We start from the raw sequence: 22884 nt of genomic DNA, 5'->3' as shown, positions 1-22884 counted from the left end.
GGCAAATTTTGGGGTGCAACACACTATCGCTACATTTTCTTCCATTGCACCATATTTAGTTTCTTTTCTACTTTTTCTCTTTTTCCGCTCTGCTCTTTTCTCTTATTCTCTCATCTCTCTTCTCACTTTCTCCTATTATTTTATATTCTCTTTTACCTATTTTTTAAATAATTTTTGTTGTGATCATTTTTGTTTTTATTTTTGCAGTTATTTCACAAGATCTCAACATGCAATTAAGTTTCTTACAAGTTTGTCAATGCATTTTTTCTTTGTTAAACAAGGTAAAATTTATCTAAATTTCTATTCTGTTTTTTGCATTTCAAATTCTAATCATATTTTTCTTGGTTCTAATCTTTAAGCTATATATTGATATTTATTTTACATTTTAGATCCAGATCTACAAAAACAGTTTGTTATAAACTTGCAGATTTAAATTTGAAAATGAATTTAAAGAGAGACCAAATACAATTTTATAATTATATTTCGTCATGTCGGGAGTCTCAACAATTTGTTGCAGCAATTTTATTTATTGCAAAAATTTTATTTGTTGAAGCTTTTTACTCCAACAACAAACATCATAAACTCTTTCTTGGTCTTCCTTTTTGATAACTAGGGTAGCCAATCCAATGAGTTATTTTTTGAATAGATTGATTTGTCAAAATTAATTTATATTTGTATTAGCAACTATAAAATTTTGATCCTAATTATTTTTTTGTAAGTTAATGTAGCAAAGATTTGTCAAATAATTATTTTTTTTGTAATTATTTTTAAATTTGTATTGTCGTAGAATTCAACATTAATTTTTATCTTAAAAGTAAAAATCTATATTTGAGATTTTTAATTTGTTATATGTATTGAATATGATTCTTTATGTTAATGCAACTTTCACTATTCCCCTTGTTTTACCATTTGGTTATCATATATTTGTTACTGCAATATATTATTATGATCTTTAATATGAAAATAATATTATTGTCTTTGTATTTAATATTAATTGCACTTTAAAATATTCTATTTCCAATTTAATAGACTGCCTCTCATATTATATCATTTTCTTTCGTATTATTGAATTTTTAATTATATTAATTTCCATTAAATAATTATTAATTAAAGAATTTGATTTCAACATTATTATCTAAAGAATTGATTTCCTTAATATTGTTTAATATTATGAATAATTTTTTTCAGATCTACATTACAGCCCACAAGAGTTTATTTAATTGATCTCATATAACTTTTGTTTTTAGATCAAACTAGTAACAAACCCGTGCATACGTACGGGTTCTGGTCGGTCACGCGTATTGTTTTTCCAAATAAAAATTGTTGTTTATAAAAAATATATTAATGAGAACAAAATTAATATTTGAAGTACAAAAATATTTTTATTCCAAATAAATTATAAACGGTTTTTAAATATAAAATTGTATGGTATTTAGTAATTGTTTAACACTAAAATCTATGGTTAGAAAGGGAAATAAAAAAAAAGTCAAAGGATGAAAAAGAAATTGTGACATTAAGAAAGGTTTTTTTAAAAAAAAAGCAAAGTTAAAATATCCAACAAATATAATAATAAAAAAATAATAAAATGTCAAAATATTTGTTTTTTTGACATCATTTAAAAAAATACAGAAGTTAGTAGTATTTTTTTAAATATAAAAATAATATCGTTGTAAAAATATTTGGGTTAATCATAAATTGTTTTTTCTGTATTTTGACATCAGTTATAAAAATATTTGAATAAGTAATATATTTTTCCCCGTATATAAAAATAATACCAAAACATTAGTAAAATATTTGACATTATATCATTCTCGTATTAATGAAATATTAGTGAAATGTTTTCTCGTATACAAAAATATTTTCAAAAATATTCTCGTATTAGTGAAATGTTTTCCCGTATCAATTATTGTGTTTTAACAAATTTAAAATATAATACTAAATATTTCCCATGTAAAGTGTATTCTTTCTCCTACCAAATAGATGTGTTTTCAACTAAAGTATATTTTAGAAGATGACGAAGAATAATGAGATGAATAGTTTTGCTGCTGCTGTGTTCCTCATCACCATGCTTCAACACTCACTGCTCATAGAACTTAATTTCAATCTAGAGCTAGAAAACCATACACTTAGGACACAGAGATTGTTAAAGGCTACATTATTTATGACTTGCATATTCGTTTCTTTTTTTTTTGATAAGCATGAGATATTTCTTTCAAGCACTAATAACCACTTTTCAATGAATACTAATGAATATTCCATTCAAATATTATACTTAAATTACCCAATACAAAAGAAAAGAACCAGTCCTAAATCTCTGTCATTTAGTTTATGAACACATCCATACTTGACCTATCAGGTTTTATTAGCTGAATCAATGAAACCTTAACTTGTCCAAACTGCTGCTATGGCCACCATAGAGAGCATTGCAGGTCTGTATACCATAGACCTCCTACTGCAGTTCTACAAGAAATTTTAGTATCACAAAGTTTACAGTGCCCTTGGCCATGTTTTACTTCAGCTTTTCCAATCTCAGATCCAGTGAGAGACTCGAGTTTCTTCTGCTTCTGGTTTGTATTGTACTCTGTCTAATTGCTAGGAATCTCAACTACAACATAAGCTGCTCCTCTGTCTGATTCCTATTCGGGTAAGGGAAAGACATAACGATATATAAATCGGGTAAGGGAAAGCACTACACAGCCCCTCTATCTTTGATAAGAGATTTTAAATCTAGTAACAGAAAGCACTGCCAAGTCCCTCTATCTTTGATAACAGATTTACAGAAATCCTCATGAGATGAATCCAGTTTCCAATCTTTGCCTCCAAAACCTCTCATTGCATTTTTTGAACATCCTCGTTACTCAACCTCTCAACACCTAACTTTCTTAGACTTTGCTCCAAGACTGCAGCACGGGTGTCTCTACAAATATGAAACATATAATTATCATAAATGAATGTAAATTTAGAAGAATGTATGTGCATATTTATTTTCTCCTGATCTCATATATCCCCAGCTCTGCAAGACTTTGCTCCAAGGCTGCCATGGATCAAACTTATACAAATCAACTTCTTTAACAACATGAACAAAATTTGGACTGTTTCATTTTACATGATTTTGCAAGTGCATCTTTCTGATCGTCAGATCAAGTGGCAGCATAATTACACTTCCAAGTATGATATCGCAGATGTGTATTTTACCATCCTGCTTCAACTATTACCAACACATTCCTTTTGTTACAACTTTACCGTCATCGGAGCAAGTTTTCTATCTCTTCAACTTACCTGTATAAAATCGAATTGAAGTTTGGCTTAAAACACACATGACAGAGGTTAATAATAAAGATTGTGCAACCAAATTCCATAATTATAGGGATAAAATGATTTGAACATGTGCTATTTACAACAGAATATCATAACAGAATTGCTACTTGGATTAAACGAAACATATAACTTTGAGTTACATCAAAGAGTGAATACTTGGTTGCTAATTGAAATATATCACCTACATCCAAGAAGGCCATTGACAAAATGATTCCAAAACACATGTAGCAAGCATAACACAGTTTAAACATCAACATCCTCATCCCTATGCAAAAACTTAAAAGGGAAAATTAATAAATAGGCTATGAAACCTAAGTCATACCAAAAAAGTGTCGTTGACGAAAAAAACGGTATCGTTGCTTGGATACTGTCAACCCAAAACATGCAGTGGCCATATATTAATGGGGATTGAGAATTAAAAAATGTCAACTAATGAGAAACCTTTGAAAAAGTAAAAAGCATATACCTTCCTCTTTGATTTTAGCAAACTGCAAAACAACTACTGTTGGTGATTTGAAATCTTTTCTTGAACTACTGAAATCATGAAATTGGACATCATAATTTTCCCACAAAGTACAATTCAGGATGTTGTTTCTACAAAAAGCAAAACAGGTATTAATTAATAATGATGCAAATTGAAACAGTGCGTACCCCAAATCCTTGAGGACCATTTGTAAGACCGTTTGTAAGAAACAATTTTAAGAAACAGTAGTGAAAAAATGATGCAATTTGAAACGGTGCGTACCCCAAATCCTTGAGGACCAGATTTATCTGCTGCTTTTTGCTAGAATTGTGAATATGTGTGTATCTAATCTCAACAACCATTCCTATGACATCTAAACAAAAATTGAATAGAATGTTGATGACAGTATTTTGTGGGCATATAAATTCAATATCCAAACAAACACCGTACAATCCACATCATTATAAAAAAACCAACGGCCACGATGAACAATCCTGTATATAAACCATTTAAAAAGACAAAAAGTTAATCAAAACCGCGTTTTAATTTTACGACGAAAACCCCCATATTTATTTAATTTTGCACCAGCTTATGACCGATTTACCCCTGATCACCCACTATTCACAAATTAATATATAAAAAACATATAGGAGCACATTCTCTCTCACTCAGAAATAAAAATTGTTTAGAAAACGAAAGAGTGAATTGAGATGGCTTATTACAATCAAAACCCTCCTCCAGTTAACATTAACGTAAAAAACCTAATACACTACTAATCAGTTAAAAATTGAAATGCAAACATCAAAAATCCAAATCTAACATCACCAATGATTACACACAGTCTAATACCAAAATCATAAACCAAAATGTAACCCTATTGTGACATAGAAAAACAAATATTGCAGAGGGTCACTGAGCATTGTATTTTTGCCTTTCTTTTGGTATCTTTTGCTCAAAATACCTGCCAGAATAGAACAAACTCACCTTTCAGAGAATTTCTTCCCGGTTTGAGGACAACATCGAGACTTTGAATCAATAGAAAGAGCATTGCAAACATAACCTACAAATAAATATTCATGTAAATATAAATAAATATATATAACAATTTATTTAAAATTAAATTGACAAAAGAAAAATGTTTACCATTGTTATCGGAAAGAAGGTATCTGTCTCGAACGATGTTTTTGCAGAGAGGAGTGAATTTGAAGCCGATATCCTTTCTGGTAGCGATGGTGAATGAAAAGTTGGAGAGGAAGATGAAGAGTAATATTATGGTGGTCCTAGAGGCGGAGAGTCCCATCGTACAACCATGTGCCGTGAGTTCCATCGATTATCGATCATTGATAGATTCCAATTGAAACAGTGTTGTTTGATTCAAAACCAGCCTTACAACATTGCTATGGTCGTAAGATCTGATCGAGCAGTCGACGACGAAGTCACGCTACTATCATAGTCATTGAAACCAAAAAATTGAAACCCTAAAAATTGAAAAATATAAACCTAGACACGATGGATGTCCTTCAATTTCTCAAAAGGTCGTGAAATTGAAAGCAGAAGATTTTTGAAAGTCAAATTTGCTATGGGTTGGAAAAGCCAAGCGATTTTGGAGAGAGACTGAGAACTAAAAAACAACTTGAGAGATATGATAGGATTGTGTGGGAGGATAGAAAATTTGAAATGATAAGGGAGCGACGTGTTTGGTTGGTATGCAGAATAGCAGGCATTTTCCAAAAATAATTATTGTTGGCCCACTAAAAATATTATATGGTTGTAAGAAATCTGCAAAAGACATTTTTTGTCCCAAAAATATTAATTTAGACTAAGATTATCAAAGGGTGTTTTGGTGAAATCCAGAACAGTAAATTTTCTTATATTATAGATATAGCTTTTGTTTTTGAGATTATCGTTTGAACCATTGGATATTAGAACTTGTACCCTTTGGATATTTGAGTTCCCACTCAAAAATAGTGCAGAACCTAAGAAAATACAATTATTTTGTTGTGCATACTAGTTGCCTCCTGTTGTCCTACATCATCCACTGTCATTTTATCATCAAAATGGTTAAGATTATACTGGAGGAAAATTTGAGGGAAAAAAAGGGAGAGAATCTCCTCCCCTGCCAATTACAACTTCTTTCACACTTTTCTTTGCCTATATTCAGATTTTCACTCCATATTTTTCATATGTCTAATCATAATTATTAATTGCAATTCATGTTCATACATCACATAAACCTAAAGCAAACTTACTTAGTATATTGATATCAACAGTTGGAATTATATCCATTACAAAAGGGATGTGTGTTTTGACCAACCTATCCCTTCATTTGGTGAAGGATTGTCGTATATCATATATTATTGTGTCTAACACTAGATGACAGTGAATATGGAGAAGTAAATCATAGCTCATTATGTAAATAATAAATTAATAATCTACATCTTGCAATGTAGTACCGTCATTACCCTGCTAATATTTTGTTACGCTAAACAATATTTGTTATTCATAGTCATTTGCATGTTATGAATTAAAGATAAATTATATTTTTTTTTACCTAAATACAAGATAAAACATTGACATTGATACATAAAATTTAGATTTTAATTGTTTAATTTATATTGTTAATTTTTTTTTGACTTAAATCATAAAATAACCATAAGTTATGTTTATAGAATATTTTATTACAAAATTATAATTGATAAATTAGTTTAAGATAAAAAATGGCATTTATGATCTAAATATTTTTGATCAAAAAATGATATACGCGAAAAAAAATTATTATTCATCTAATTATTTTTACATACTGAAATTTACTATTGATCCAAATATTTTTGTAAACGATATCTAAATATACGGGAAACAAATTTACTATACGGGAAACAAATTTATTATTGATCTAAATATTTTTATATTAAAAAATAGTCTCTATAAACTAAATATTTTTGATCAAAAAATGGTATATGGGAAAAAGACTATTATTGATCTAAATATTTTTATATATGAAAATTTACTAATGATCCAGATATTTTTGATAATGTTGCATAAACAAAAATAATATTTGTACACGGAAACATGAAGTTATTGATCAAAATATTGATTATTAACGGGACATGATGTTATTGATCAAAATATTTTTTTATTAATTATACATTCAATTAGTATTTTTCAACGGGTAACTTGAAATTTTTGTATTAAAAAATATACATCTGAAATAAATGCGCGTCCCATACCAGAACCCATACATTTCAACACACATCGTTGCATCACACGGTTAAACGGATTTGTTACTAGTTTATATTCAATACACATCGTTGCATCACACGGTTAAACGGATTTGTTACTAGTTTATATTCAACACACATCGTTGCATCACACGGTAAAAGTGACTAGTTATATTAAATAAATTAGGGGTGATCGCGGTGCGGTTTGGGCGGTTTTGACGAAAAAAATCATCCAAACCGCAAGAGAAAAAATCGTGTGGTTTGGTTTGGTTCGGTTGGCTTTTAAAAAAAATCCGAACCAAACCAAACCAACCTAATGCGGTTTGGTTCGGTGCGGTTGGTTCGGTTTTTTAGAAATATTTTAATGAACCATTCATATACATATAGATGATAACATAACTTTGTATTTAGACATTCATACACTATTAAATAAAACCCGTCATATTTTGACAATAACTTTCTATTTAATATGTAAAAATTAAATTAGACAAAAATGGAATAATAAACATAAAATAATAGTATAAAACAATATAAAAATTATAAGAATGAAACAAAAAAAATAGAAGATACGAGAGATTAGTGAAGGTGAAAAAGAAAAAACAAAAGAGTTGAGAGATTAGAGAAGAAGATGTGCGATAAAAACGAAACTGAAATAGAGAACATTTGCCTAAAAATGAGAAGGTGAAGAAGAAAGAATATAAGAGAGTAGAGATTATAGAAAAAGAGGGAAGATGTATGTGGCAAAGAAGACGCGATAATGCCATTAGAGATTTGAGAAGATCGGGACTAAAATCATGTGTAAGGATGAGAAAATTGTTCGTAATCATAAGGTTAAGGTATTATAGATTTAAGTTTGGGTTGGATGTGAGTTAAGTAAAAGTTAGGTTGTAACATAATGCGGTTTGATTCGGTTTATAAAATATAAACCGCAAACCAAACCGAACCATGCGGTTTTGTTAAAAGATGACCCAAACTAATCCGAACCAAATGCGGTTTTTTGCGGTTTCGGTTTGGTTTGGTTTGGTTTGCGGTTTTCTATTGGGTTGGTTTGGTTTTGATCACCCCTAAAATAAATGACATACTTATATGTTTTTGAAATTTGTGTAATGAATTGTCTTTAAATTTAAAACTATTTTCTTAAATCAATCAATTTTGTATTTTATTAACACCATTAATAAGATCAATTAAATAAATAAAAATTTTAATTTAATGATTTTTATTTAAAAAAAATAAATACATTATTTAATTAAAAAATAATTAAATGTTTATAAAAAAGTTAAATAAATAAATGGTCCACTTCGTAGTGGGAATCACTTTTGCACGTTATGACGGAAAAGATCTGAAAATGCGAATAATGCAATGAACCAAAAACACAGACAAATAAGCTATTTTTATATTAATTAACTAAAAAGTGATTTTCCTATAAACTCGATTTGCGCCTGCGATTCTTGCCACTCCCAGATCATCGCTGTTCAACTTTGTTTTACATGTAAGCCTTTCTCAATTTCTCAATTGTATTTTTTTTATGGGAAATTCAATTGTAACTGTCTAATGGATCAATGTTTTTAACATTGAAAAGTTGTGTGATTTTGGTGAATTAACTCATTTCAGTTGCTGCTTTGATCCTCTACTTTTCTATTTGCTAGGTTTATTTTTTTCCCCAATTGAAAGAGCTATGATGTTTTTAATTCAGTAAAGTTAGATGCTCATATTCTTGGTCTTATGTGTTCTTTGATTTGCATTTGGTGATGGGTAATTAAAACTAGAGTTCAATTATGCAAGGAAAATAAATTGTGAAGATTTTAAGATTTTGATGCATTGTTAGGACAATTTAAGATAAGCATTATGGAAAATGTGGACTACTTAGTACTTAGTACGACTCATTGATTTAATTTTAAGACTCTTGTGATATAGCAGAGATATGAGGATGTTGCGCTGGATGCGTGGTAAGGATAGGATTAGAAGTGAACATATTAGAGAGAGTGTTGGGTAGTTCCTGTGGTAGATAAGATGGTGGAAAATAGACTTAGTTGGTTTGGACATGTAGAAAAAAGACATGTAGATTCGGTGGTAAGGAGAGTAGATCAAATCGAGAGAAATCAAACAAGTTGAAGAAGAGCAAGACCTAGAAAAACTATAAGAGAAGTTATCAAGAAAGACCTCGAGATTAACGATTTGGATAAAAGTTTGGTCTTGGATAGAATATTATGGCGAAAGTTGATTCATGTAGCTGACTCCACTTAGTGGGATAAGACTTGATTCAGATAAAGCTGCTTCATTTATATTTATCCTTTAAGCGGTGTTAATTTTGTATACTTCCCATGCTATTTACCATTGGTCATTTCTTCCACTGATGAAAGATTTGTGTTTATCTTCTTGATTTTTGGTTCTGAAATTTATGGTAAGATAGATTTGGTCTGTTAAACTTTTACTTGCATATTTGTTGAGTTATGGCCATGTCTTACGCAGCAAAGCACGGAAATGGAAGGGACTGTTTTCGCTCCTGCATTGGAAGGAATAAAGAATGTTAAGTCTGAACAGGGAGAGATTCTGTCACAGCCTTTCTTGGAAGTGTGCAAGCAGATACTTCCTGTTATAGGTACATGCTCTAGGTCCTTTACTTTGTTATTGTGCAAGACAAGGATAGTGAAAGTAAAACTTGTTTATTTGACATTTTGATGTGTTTTATTTTGTGAGAGGAACATAGAATGGTCCTTCTGAATAATCAAATGTATGTTAGAAATACTGTATTTGCCATAATTTTGTTCTAATATTGCAAATTAAGTCTACGCAGCATTGAAGCCTGAATCTAAATAGTCACTATCTGCATCTTATAAGACAATTGTATCTTTATTAAGCCGTCCCTTTACCTTACTCCTTATATTCGATTCATACTAGCAATTTTAATGTCACGATACTCAGATGATTGTGTGGTATGTTTTAGAGTTTAATTTTGGTTATTTAGTAATTATATTAGGGAATTGTATATGCAATATCACTGCATTTGAGACCCTTTCTCTTTTTATCCTTTAGCAATATGTGAACACTTTGCAGACTGTTTTTGTCTCTTGGTTATGTAAGTGTCTAAATCTTTTTTTATTGATACATAAATATTTCATTAAGTGGAAAAGGAGTAGAAAACAGGAGGAATATGAACCCTTCTCTATCAAAAACACGAACATATATTTTGTTCTGTAAAAGTAGTTTGTTACAATCTAAATTCTACAACTTAAACATGTAAAACATGATAGATTGCAAATCATTTTGCTGCAATTTGATGCATGGTCTTTGTCTCAACTGTACTATAATATGAGTACTTGTACCATTATTGGCTGAACTAGTGTTTTTCTAATGGCAGAAAAGTTTGGAGCGGCTATGACCCTTGTTAAATCTGACATAGGTGGCAATATATCGGTATGTTTTGTCACCTATTTCCATCGTATGTGTTTTTTTATGTGATTCATATGATTGCTTGCAGCATTAAATCACTGTAATATTTTTTTCTTATATGGACATGCCATGGTTATTTTGGCTTTGCCATATCTTGAGGTATAGATTGCGGCATTTGAGCTGCCTTCTTTGCAATCTCCAACACCTTCATCATGTTGGGTGTGAATGGGTGGATTAAGTCTCACATTTTCTAGAGATATGGTATATTTAGTGTTTATAAAGCTTGGACAACTGTCACCTTATAAGTCGGTTTTTTAAGATTGAGTCAGGCCGAACCCAAATTTTAAGAATTTACATTTTATACAACTTTTGGTATGTGGTATGTGCCATAAGTAAATACTATTGGACTCAACAATTCAGATGCGTTGTATTCTTACTCTATACTATTACTATGTTGACTTTCATCGCAGAGATTGGAATCTAAATATTCATCTAGTCCAACCAAATTCAACTACCTGTATAGTTTGGTACAAGTAGAGGTTGAAACTAAAACTGCCAAGTCATCATCCAGTTGTACCAATGGGCTTCTTTGGCTTACGAGGTAATGAATGCCATCCAATTACTGCTTAACTTGTAATTCTATCTGGTATGGCATTCTCAATTCTCGTTTTATAGAAAACCTATAAAACGATTTCTTGACGTTGTAATATTCCAAGCCGAGTTTTTTTTCTTGCATGAGTAAATGAACAGCCAAAATAAAGATCAGGAAAAAAGGTATCATCATGATATACATAAGACTCAAAAGGAATTATTTTAGTGTGAAATATGATAATATAAGTACTATCAAGATACATGTTTTTAAAAATTTGGGGCCAAAATGCAGCATGATACTTGACATAATGAATATAGATTCTATACAAGTTTCCTACATGTGGATTTTATCATTGCACATCTGCCATGATATTCTCCAATGACCTTTTTTACGTGTCAACATTTACCAAACCTGGTTCATTCTTATAAACAATCAAAAGCCCAAACTTCTCATTTGTTCTAATTGACTCTCTTTTCAAGATGTTATGAAAGATTTATATTAATTTTATAATCTTTTCAGTTCCATGGTGAATACTTTCAGGAGCTCCAATTATAAAGCATTTTATTTTTCTTCAGTTTTCTTTCAACTTATGAAGCTCTAAATAATTCATATTCGTAGTTTACTAGTTTTATCTCGTGGTCAGAGAGCCTTGGCAAACACTTAATTTTTCCTTTATGTTGTTTATATTTATTTATCTGGCCTATAAATTCTTCAGAGCAATGGATTTCTTGGTGGCACTTTTCCGGAACTTAATTGAGCATACAGACTGGTCAATGTCACAAGCCTGTACAGATTCCTATAACAAGACTCTAAAGAAGTGGCATGGATGGCTTGCTAGTTCAAGCTTCACTGTAATGGATTTGTTTACTTTTTAAAGAGTTTTCATGTAGTATATGGTAACATACTTTTTGTAACAATAAATACTTTACCTACAGGTAGCGATGAAGCTTGCTCCTGATAGGAAGAAATTCATGGACGTGATACAGGGAGGTGGTGATGTTAATGCTGACATAGAGAAATTCTGTACCACCTTTTCTCCTTTCCTCGAAGAGAATCACAAGTTTCTGGTAAATTTTGCTGTTAAAGAAGCCCTATATATATAGTGATAGCAGTTGCATGATAAAGATACTAATTTCTTAAAGGATCTTGGAACTTAAAAGCTTGTTGTTTTGGCGCAGGCTCGATTTGGTTTGGATGAACTGAAGGCTTCATAAAGCAGGATTCACTGTCTATTGATGAATGAATGGTTCTGGCATGCTCACCCTCTTTTTTGGTTGTCTTTATGTTTATGCTCCATGTTTCTCTTTTGGCATCCAAAATAATAAACATGATAACAAAAAAAAAATCAATGACTTATAGTTATTTACCTTACAAATGACTTGTTTTCTGCTTGGTGGTATGGAATATTGAGACATATGCAACTTTGTTTGGCATGAAGTAAATTTATTGAACTAAATAGTTTTGCTTGTGCTTAATTGATTATATATACAAAAAGTACAGGAATGATGTCATATTCAACCTGAAGTGTCTTAAAAAACAGTTAATCAAACCCCACTTTGGTCTTGGAGCTTTGAAAAGTATAAATATCTAGTTTGGTCCATAAAATTGTTGAACTGCGAATGTTAATCAGATTCTTCAACAGTTTCGATATGAAGCGCTCTATGACTCTAGAATAATTTTTCTTGCTTTAAAAGAAAACACCTCTGCAGAAATAGAAGGGTATATACTGCAAATTTTTTTACTTCGGTTTGATAATTCAGAATAGGGTTGAGAATGAGTTAGACACTACAAACTTTGAATTTGACATTATAAAAAGTTTCAAAGTTTGAATCTGATTTCCCATAAAAAAAAGGTTTGAATCTGATTTGCTACTTGGACTTATTCTTAGTAACCAAAAGTTTGCTCAGGGGGAAAACTAAAACTTGATCAAAAATTATTTCAGCCAAATGTTTAACTCAATTTGTTACGAGCAATTCGTTTGTATCATTTGAGTTCAATAATTTGATTTTAAATCAGCAATATGATTAGGGATGACAATGAATAGTGTTTAGACAGAGTGTTACAATCCATCTCCATATTTGTGGTTGGGATTTTTTTTTATATCCGAACGCTTACTCGTTTGGGCACTAATGTTAGCACCCGTAATCTATGGATATGTAAATACTCATACCCGTAACTATCATTTGCATTTCTAATAAAAATAAATAGATCAATTATAAAATATCATATCATTTTAAATTTGCATTTCTAATAAAAATAAATAGATCAATTATAAAATATCATATCATTTTAAGTTTTTAAAAATATTAAAGAAGATTTCAAAAAATTTATTGTTGAATTATGAAATAAATGAACACTAATATTAAATATGTGATGGTTTATCATTGATATATTTTTAAAATTGATAGACATACACTTTTATATATATATATATATATATATATATATATATATATATATATATATATATATATATATATATATATATATATATATATATATATATATATATATATATATATATATATATATATATATATATATATATATATATATATATATATATATATATATATATATATATATATATATATATATGTGTGTGTGTGTGTGTGTGTGTGTGTGTGTGTTTTTTAACATTGATATACTTTTTAAAATTGATAGACATACACTTTTATATGATAACATAATCAAAATATATAAATATATATTGTGCGTGAATGAGACGGAGTGTGTATTAAGTAGGGGTGGCAAAATGAGTCTGGCTCGTTTGGCATGTCTGCTTTACCCGCACTTTAGTGTAAGAAGGACCAAAGATTTAGGCTCGCAACCTCTAATGTGTCTGCCCCGTTCTGTTTTTACGGGCTTTGGCATAAACAAGCATTTACATGAATTTTTGTATTTTTATGCTTAGAAGGTGCAATGCACGCAGGTCCGTCTCGCCCTCCTTCACTTTTAGTGTGGGGCGGACCTAGGTTCTAGGCCTGCACCCTCAAGTATGTCTGTCCTGTTTTTTGCGAGCTTTTGCAAGGATGACCTAAATGTGACGGACATATCTCTTTGCCACCTCTAGTACTAAGGTGTCCATACCCGCTTATTTTAGTGTTTAATTACTCAAGCTCATGCCTTTATCCATTTTGTAGATTTTTACCCTATCGATTATAGGTATTTTTTGTAGCTATCCAATAAAAATGAGTCAAATTTCCATCCCTAAACATGACATTTATAAATAGACTAATAAATTAATACATTTTTCAATTAAAAAATACATTGTATGATTATTAATAAAATATAATGATATTTAAATGTGTGATTATTATTTTTTTAATAAAAATATAATGACTATTCATTGTTATCCTCTCCGGTTCGAGAGATTAGTCTTTGAAGTTACGTAAAAATAAAAATTAATGTAGAATAATGTGTTGGACCAAAAAGTTAACAAATTTGTAATTTAATATAATAACAACAATAATTAACTTGAGATCTTTCAAAGACTTATCTAAAGTGAATTTTGAAGAATTACAAGCATTTCTCGAGGCACGTGAAGTGAGGTTGAAACAAAGAAACTCAAAAAAAGTTGCAGAGCAAATATTGCAGGCCAAGGTCTTCAAGAAAATGAAAGAAGATTCTTCGAAGACTAGCAAAGAAAAAAAAGGAATAAGAAGTGGCATGAGGATGGTGCTGGCAAGAGTCCAAAGAGTCAAAGATTGGCAAGCAAGAATGGTGCCCCTGATACAAATAAAAAGCTATGAAGAAAATCCAATGTTATTGCTATTAAAAGTTTGGTCATTATGCTAGAAACTGCTACTTCAACAAGGAAGTCAATGGTAATAATAAGGAAGAGGCACAATTTTCACATGGAGGAAGTAATAACTCCAAGAAGGTTATTTTGATGGCCAACACACATCTAACTCAAGACAAATCCAATGTATTGTATCTTGATACTGGGTGCAACAATCACATGACAAGTAATAAGAACTAGCTTAGAAGTATGCTACTATTTCGTGAAGAACTTGGTAATCTAGAAGCGTGCTTAAGGCAAAGCAGATTCCAAACCATTTACGGAGGAAGGCTACCTCAATTGCAGTCCATATAATCAATAGACGTCTAATAAAGAAGTTGAGCAGCAAGACAACCTATGAAGCTTGGTCATGTCAGAAACATGTACTTGAGTAGCCTAGGAAGAAGCTAGATGATAAAGGTCAAGTCATGATCTTGGTTGGCTACCATTTTGCAGGTACCTACAAATTATTCTCACCAAATGAGAACAAGGTGTTAATAAGAAAACATGTACAATTTGATGGAAATGAAGGATGGAATTGGTTAAAAGGACCAAGCAATCCAATGCAAGAAAATGAAACTCCAAGCCACATCAACACCATTCTACAAGATGACCAAAAAACTGAGGTTACACAAACTTAGGAAGTGATAAGATCAACAATGACTAGAATTCAAACAGTTAGGTGGCTAATTATGAAAGATTCCATACTCAAGCCATAAGTGATAATGGTGATAAGATTAAAGAAGCCATGATGCCTGAATTAAAACCATTTAATAACAATCAAGCCATGAAAGATGGGTTCTGTGAAGGAAGAGCTCATGTCAATTGAAAAGAATAAAACATGGGAATTGGTTAAGCACTCACACAAGAAAGCTATAAATGTAAGGTGAGTTTATAAGTTGAAGTTAAGACCAAATTGTGAAATTTCCAAGTACAAGTCAATATTGGTGGCAAAATGATTTCTTCAAAAGGTAGGAATTGACTTGAGTGAAGTCTATGCACCAGTGGCTAGGCTTGAAGCTTTTGCTGTCCATTGCAACATATAGAGGTTGGAAAAATGTATTAACTTGATGTGAAGTCAACCTTTCTCAAAGGACCATTAGAAGAAGAGGTCTATGTCATGCATCCATCAAGTTTTGAGATAAAGGACCGAGAAGAAATGACATATAAGTTAAGAAAGACACTATATGGATTGAAGCAAGTACCTAGAGCATAAAATAAGAGGATTGATGGCTAAAGCTAGGTTTCAAAAAGTCCTCATTTGAACATGGAGTCTATGTGAATTAACCAAATGAGCAAGACCAAGTCATCCTATGTATCTATGTGGATGATCTATTGGAAACATGTTCTAAAAGTTTAAGGTCTGCATGGAGAATGATTTGAAGTTCCAGACTTAGGAAATATGACATATTTCTTAGGAATAGGGATACCACAAAGCCTGGAAGTATTCTTTCATTAGAAGATATATGAAGAAGATTTTTTGAAGAAGTTAAGGATGCGTAATTGCAACCCTACAATTACACCAATGGAGACCAACATCAAGGTGAAAAAAGAAATCAAATGAAGAGCTAGTAGATAACATTTTGTATAGGCATATCATTGGTTCATTAAGATATCTTTGTAACACAAGACCAAATATGTGTCATAGTGTGAGATTGATAAGCATGTTCATGGAGAAACCAAGTCTATGTCATTTACTTGCAACCAAGATAATTTTGAGATGTATTAAAGGTACTATAGATAATGGAATATTCTTGCCACATCAAACAACACCAAAATATAGGCCAAGGTTTATGGTTATTCTAACTCAGATTGAAGTGGTGATCAAGATGACAGAAATAACATATTAGGCTATTTGCCCATGATGGGAGCTACACCAATTTCACAGAGTTCACATATTGTAGTTTTATCTTCATGTGAGGCGAAGTATGTTGCAGCCTTTTACGCTGCTGCCAAGCATTGTGGATTGAAATATTATTGGAGGAATTGGAGGTAAGTGACATTGTGAAGATCAAGTTGTTCGTGGATGATAAATCATCAATTTACCAAGCAAACCATCCAATAAACCATAGTAGAAGCAAGCACATAGAAAGGAGATATAATTTCCTAAGGGATCAAGTTGGTAAAGAAATGTTGAAGATTAAATATTGCAAGACTAAATTAATGGAACTTGCATATATTTTAACCAAACCCTTGAAGCAAACAAGGTTTGAAGACCTCAAACGATTAGTAGGAATGAGAGCTTAGAAAAATTGAATTAGTATGTGGAATTCAGTGTTTTTTTGTGTGTATACATTGATGTTAGTAATAGTTTGAAAGTGTTACAAGTGTGAGTTGCAACACAAACAAACTATCACAACTTAGCTGTTATGGCTAGTAAAATTTGATATGACTTCTCTAACTGTATATACCTACCTCTCTTATAAATGCGTCTCAATCCATTCAATAAACATACACTTGCTAGCGCTTCACGTTCTTTTTATTTCATATTTTTTTCGAAATCGACGACGAAAACAAATCTAATAAATACAATAGTCCTCCTCTGATCAATTGGCTCATACACCAGATCGCTCGTGCCCGCCCACTCTTTCTCACACTAAAAATTAATCTCTCTTTAATTTTTCAATTTGTGAAATAACTTGAAAGTCAAGTTACCTCAACAATAGTAGCAACAATAAGACCTCTAATTAATAGTAAATAAGTAATATAATTAAATAGATATATATGATCACTATTGAATATAGTAATTGAATAAAATATTTAGTAAAATATGTTTTGACCAACCTTGTCATTTAGTTTATACTTTCATCCTATTATATTTCAACAAATAGTTTTACCACAATGAAAGCCACAAGGACAAAAAACTTAAAGTATTAGTTGTAATCATTTTTTAAAAAATTTTAAATTAGGTTCACCAAATTGAGAAACGCCATGCAAAATGCATTACACATTTAAGAACTCAAACCGTTATTGTCGCACATTGATGACCAAAAATAGGTTCCAAATATTAATCCTTAATATAGTCAAAGCTCATGAAAAAATTAGATTGCAACATCTCTGGATGTCCATCAAAAAACATGTTTAGTTACTGGTTTTGATTTGCTTGGCCACCGATAGGGGGCGGTAGATCAAAATCCAGTAAGCTTTCAATTTTGGTTCTTGAGATTTTCCCCAGTCTCCCTCTTTTTGGTTGGTTTCCTTTGGTTTGGTTTGGTTCCATTCTTCTTCTTTCCAAACCAATCCCAGCCAAGATTTGTTTCTTCTTTTACTTTTCCTCCCATATATCTTCTCATCTTCATCTTTCATGCTTAATCTTTGCTTTCATTTGAAGTGGAAGGTTTTATAGTACTGCAAAATGAATCAAGGAGGTGGTGGAGGAGGAGCAGGAGGAGGGTCGATAAAAATGTCCTCAACCGCTGTGAAAGGCCAGATGAAAGGCCTCCTTAAAGGACTAAGATACATTTCACAAATTTTCGGTAACTAGTTTCATCAAATGTATTTCAAAAACCTTATAGTAATGCAGGAAAATTTTCGTTGAATAATAAAGGATAAGAGTTTTGCAGATGAGGATGAAGAAAAGGAGATACAAATTGGGTTTCCGACAGATGTAAAGCATTTGGCGCATATCGGATGCGAAGATGGAAAGGCGAATCCACCTAGCTGGATGACAGAGTTTAAAGATTCACAACCATCTTCGCCGAAAGCAAAGACATCTGAAGGCCTAGGTTTGATTCTTTCATTATCTCTGTATTATCTTTGTAGATCAGACACCTCTGAACAAATGTATCTGATGCAAAGACGTGTTTATGTTTATGTTTTTGTAATGATTAAATATGCATGCATGCAGATAGTGGTAATAATAGTGACACCAATAGTAGTGTAAGAGGAGATGGAAAGAAAAGCCACGCTAGAAAGTCGAGGCATCGTTCATCGGACAGCCAATCTTCAATAAGCTCTCCAACACGAGAGGAAGGATCGACCAAGCCATCACGACGACACCATTCTTCGGAAACTTCTAGAAGACACAGTCGTCATTCGACAGAAGAAGAAGATAGCAACAAACCACCAACTAAACACACACATCGCAGAAAGACCAAAACGTCGGAGGATAAAGACAAAGAATCTTCTTCAACAAGAAAGCCTCGAAGGTCCTCTAAGGCTGGTTCCTTAACTGATCTCTCGTTCACGAATCTTGCGCCGGGGCCTGGGCCTGGATCTGTTTCAGGGCCTTTAGCCTAATAGTGTGTGCTGGCATTAATAATTCAGTTTTAGAGAGATTTCAGGAGCAGGATATATTCTTCTCTTGTTAATATATTATTATTATTATTATCACATTATATCATCATCATCATTTCATCTTTTGCTTGGTGTTGTCACTTCAAAATACCACTACTTTTCTTCCATCTTTTTTCTTATAATTTGGAAATGTCATTACTGCTTGTTTTTGGATCCTTATGGATTTTCATTGTACAAGTAATTTAAATAAGTAGTTTGCATGTGAAAATTTTACTTACAATTAGCAGTTATTTAGTCTCAAATCGGACTAAATGGTCGAAGATATGGAGAGGTGCCAAAAGCCTTAACCGAGACGAGTTCCGAAATACATTCATCATGAAATATAGAACAAATTCAACACAAAAACAAATAGTAGTATTTAATAGGCAAGTTTTCCAGGGAGAAACACCCAAACCAATCATAATATTGTACAATTTTTCATGTTTCAAAAGCTAATTTGCCACAACATTTTGTTCCAGGTTCTCTTTGTTGGAGATTCTTAAGACAGAATCTTTCTTCTCACTTGATTTCACAGGAGAGTATTTGATATCAAAGTTTTCATCACACCTCTTTTTTGCAGGAATTGGTGTTCCATATTGGGAGAGTTCCCTTTGATTTCCACAAAGAGTGAATATGTTGTGAATTCTCAACATTCTGTTGGAACCATTGTTTTCCTTGTCAGCCACAGAATAATCCTCTTTCTTTGGACTCTTTCCGACGCTACATACCCTCTTTTCCTCTATCACTTCTTTTTCCACTTCCTCATCTTCTTCTACTTTATCCTCATGATCCTGCTCTCCCTCTCCTTCTCCTTCTCCTTCTTCTTCTTCTTCTTCATATACTGTACTTAGACATGCTTTTGGACCAAAGTTTGGTGCATATTCTTGTACAACATTCAAAGTATTTGAACAGGGTTGAACTGGTGAAATGCCTTGCATGCCAACAATAACTTCGCGCGCAAGGAACGGCTCTTGATCATCCATGTCCAGATCCATCGATTTCACCATTGCAAGATCATCCTCACTTTTGTAAACACTGAGTAGTTTTCTCATAAACCCGCTTGGCTCCATCTCTTTCGATTCGTTTTCATCTTTACGCTCTTGCTTAGAAGAACTCAGCTGCATCTCAATTTCTTCCAGTCTCTTTCTCAGAATCTCAACTTCCTCCTGCTGCTGCAATATCCTCTCTTCCATTCTCTTCCTCTCCAGCTCGACAAAATCATTAGTCATTCTTTGACACTCTTCCAACTTCTTTTCCAGCTCTTGTCTCAGAAGGCGGGTTCGTTCATTTACCTTTAGGTTAATCTCCTCCTCACTCGCAGCAGGAGCTGTTTCCACTTTAGCTCTTAACTCAGCAATTTCTTCTTCTTTCTTCATTAGCTTTTTGTGCGCTTCGTTTCTCTCTTTCTCTTTAAGCTTGTTTTCCATTTGTAGTTTCATAATAAACTCATCCATTGCAGCGATTCTTGATCCCAAAATCACAGTAGAAGAAGAGTCCTCCTCCTTAACCGGACTATGAGGACCGCGGACTATACATTTTGCTTTGGCTCCATATTCTAGAGTGGAAATTGTCTTGTGTATCTCCTTCGGATCAGGACTTGCACATAGTATCATTAGAATTTTCGACTTATCATCTTCAAAGGAATCCTTAAAAACAGAAAACAGAAAAAAGTACTTAGCATCGAAAGAACCAACTTGGAATAACATGAAACACATACCCTAACTAGTTGATTACCTGCAGAAGCATGGTAAGTTTGCTGTCCCTAAAAGGCACATGTGAATCACCGTTTGCAATAGACTCAACCACTCTCTTCAGTGCTATATTACCTTGATTAATTTTTGCAGTCTGTAAAATTATCGAGAGTATAATATGATTAGAGAACATAACATGCATGGTTCAAGAAAGAAAATAAATATTAAGGCAGAAAAATAATAACCTGCATTTTTGCCTCAAATCCAGTTTGACCAGCTTGTTCAATATTTTCTGATCCTGCCATGTCCACAAGCATTAGCCGTCCTCCCACTGTCGGGACATCAAGTATTACCTGATAAAAATAAAAAACAAGTCATCAATTAGCAATCAAGGAAACTATAAATTTAATCAGAACCTACTTCAACCAACAAAGTAATACCATGCAGTGACTTCTAGAACTCCGGTCATTACAAAGTGTGCTTTTAACAATCCTTCGCTTTTCCACTTTCTGAATTTCTTTTGAGATCTTCCCTGCTTCATTTCCAGATATGTAGGTTGCATTCTTAGCTTTTTTCCCCATCACCTCAAGCTTAACCTACAAGTCAAATTACAAAAGTAAGAAAAAGCCAGTATCCAAATGTTCAGTAGAATATGGTTCTGATAACACTTCAAACTATCATTAGTGAAACTAAAGCCAAATTCACTATTCAAATGTTCAGCATGTATATTACTGCTAATTAATACATTTTACAATAATAGTTCTGTTATTACATCCAAAACTAACATCTGATATTCAATATTGATTTGAATCACAAGTTCCCAGTTAAGCTTTTTTCATCCAGAGCAAAATGAGCTAACCAAAGAGTAAACTTAACAAACCAAATTTGTACAAGTTATGAAAATAACTAAAACATAAACTTCCTAAGCATATGTTAAAGTCGAGCCAAATAACAGTCCTAAGACAAGATATGATAAAGTTGTACAAATTATGAAGATAACTAAAACATACAAACTTCATAAGCATATAATAAAGTTGAGCCAAATAACAATCCTAAAGCCAAATCCAAGGTATGATCTGAAGAACCAAAGCCTAAAGAAATAACAGATCAAGTGATAAGCAACATGTTATATTACATGTACTCTATTACCTTTGAAGCATGACTCTTAGACCACCCAAATCCAAATCCTCCGCTACCTCCTCCATTGGTATTCAAGAGATCATAAATCTCCTCATTATAAATCTCCAAAACAGTAACCTGAACAAAAGTCCTCAACCCTATAGAGTCACCATCACTTCCATCTCCACTAATCTCAGAATCCGTATCTCCATCTCCAAGAATATCCCTCAAAGCCTTATACACAATCCCAGCCTGCTTCGAACACCCAAACATGGTATGACTCTTGCCAGAACCAGTTGGCCCATACATCATAATGGTGCACTTGTCCCCCAATTTAACCCCATTGATCCTCGATTCCACAAACTTCTTGTAAAACAAATCCAACTCCTCTTCCTCAGACACAGACACCCCATCAAGCGTAAAATCCCTATACCCGAAATCCGCACGAACCCTAATCGATCTCGAGTTAGAACTCGCCTGAAGAACCGATAAAGGCTTGTCTTTTCGATCCGGGTAGTCACGGATTCTAGCAATAACCTCAATCGGATGTTCAGGTGGGGATTCTTTGTTGGAAGCAAAATTGGGATTCGGAGACGGGTGTGGATGCGGTGATTTGAAGCCATTGAAGTTTAAACGATGCTTTGAATTCGGAGTTCTCAGTTGTGTGGAATGAATTGCCTTAGAAGAAGGTGTGGGTGCCATGAATTTGAATTGACCCAAAAACGAAATTGAAGAAAGATTGAAACTTTAGGATTGAATCTGCGATCCAGTAGAGAGAAAGTGCAAGAAAAAGATGGGAATGAAGAAGATGATAGAGAGAGAAAGAGAGAGAAACAAGTGTATCACGTTGAAACGAGGGTTTTGAGGAATAACCAAAATGTAGCCGTTACAGTTTCTAACGTCTATATTTTTAATTCTAAAAGTGATGGAAAAATTGAAACTTTATGCAAATGAAATGCGTATGAAAACATTTACCAAAAAAGAAGTATAACAGCAAAATTGTAACAAATGTGATGTAATAATACTTAGAGTAACGA

General features: G+C 32.4%; 4 protein-coding genes across 9 annotated transcripts; 2 read left to right on the top strand and 2 right to left on the bottom strand.

Annotated features, from left to right (window-relative positions):
• Window positions 1-2262: 2262 nt before the first annotated feature.
• Window positions 2263-5418, bottom strand: LOC131617767 (uncharacterized). Of its 6 annotated transcripts, none has more exons than XR_009288680.1 (4): window positions 4925-5418; window positions 4766-4841; window positions 4064-4275; window positions 2263-3912 (listed from the first exon to the last, which is right to left on the bottom strand). XR_009288680.1 is itself a non-coding variant. In XM_058889046.1 (4 exons), the coding sequence occupies exons 1-4, from the start codon at window positions 4925-4927 to the stop codon at window positions 3744-3746; spliced, it is 339 nt and encodes a 112-aa protein (XP_058745029.1). In that variant the 5' UTR covers window positions 4928-5418; the 3' UTR covers window positions 2263-3743. The 6 variants fall into 6 exon arrangements, 4 of the variants coding, with proteins under 4 accessions (XP_058745029.1, XP_058745016.1, XP_058745022.1 ...); XR_009288673.1 differs by lacking the exon at window positions 4064-4275 and having other exon boundaries at window positions 2263-2917; window positions 3107-3912; XM_058889046.1 differs by having other exon boundaries at window positions 4064-4154.
• Window positions 5419-8321: 2903 nt separating this feature from the next.
• Window positions 8322-12437, top strand: LOC131644302 (glycolipid transfer protein 1-like). Its single transcript, XM_058914766.1, has 7 exons — window positions 8322-8488; window positions 9469-9598; window positions 10358-10413; window positions 10860-10990; window positions 11697-11832; window positions 11917-12048; window positions 12160-12437. Exons 2-7 carry the CDS (start codon window positions 9481-9483, stop codon window positions 12193-12195), a joined length of 609 nt encoding a protein of 202 aa, XP_058770749.1. The 5' UTR covers window positions 8322-8488; window positions 9469-9480; the 3' UTR covers window positions 12196-12437.
• A 5381-nt stretch (window positions 12438-17818) lies between these two features.
• On the top strand, window positions 17819-19123 carry LOC131644301 (CRIB domain-containing protein RIC5-like). The gene is made up of 3 exons (XM_058914765.1): window positions 17819-18238; window positions 18326-18487; window positions 18610-19123. Exons 1-3 carry the CDS (start codon window positions 18118-18120, stop codon window positions 18999-19001), a joined length of 675 nt encoding a protein of 224 aa, XP_058770748.1. The 5' UTR covers window positions 17819-18117; the 3' UTR covers window positions 19002-19123.
• Window positions 19124-19390: 267 nt separating this feature from the next.
• Window positions 19391-22737, bottom strand: LOC131644299 (kinesin-like protein KIN-10A). Its single transcript, XM_058914764.1, has 5 exons — window positions 21878-22737; window positions 21169-21324; window positions 20974-21081; window positions 20772-20882; window positions 19391-20683 (listed from the first exon to the last, which is right to left on the bottom strand). The coding sequence occupies exons 1-5, from the start codon at window positions 22547-22549 to the stop codon at window positions 19490-19492; spliced, it is 2241 nt and encodes a 746-aa protein (XP_058770747.1). The 5' UTR covers window positions 22550-22737; the 3' UTR covers window positions 19391-19489.
• Between the last annotated feature and the right edge of the window lie 147 nt (window positions 22738-22884).

This window comes from Vicia villosa, linkage group LG1, assembly GCF_029867415.1.
Source record: "Vicia villosa cultivar HV-30 ecotype Madison, WI linkage group LG1, Vvil1.0, whole genome shotgun sequence".
NCBI classification, from domain to species: domain Eukaryota; kingdom Viridiplantae; phylum Streptophyta; class Magnoliopsida; order Fabales; family Fabaceae; genus Vicia; species Vicia villosa.
Note: the sequence above shows the minus strand (reverse complement) of the source record. Positions and strands in the feature narration are given on the sequence as shown.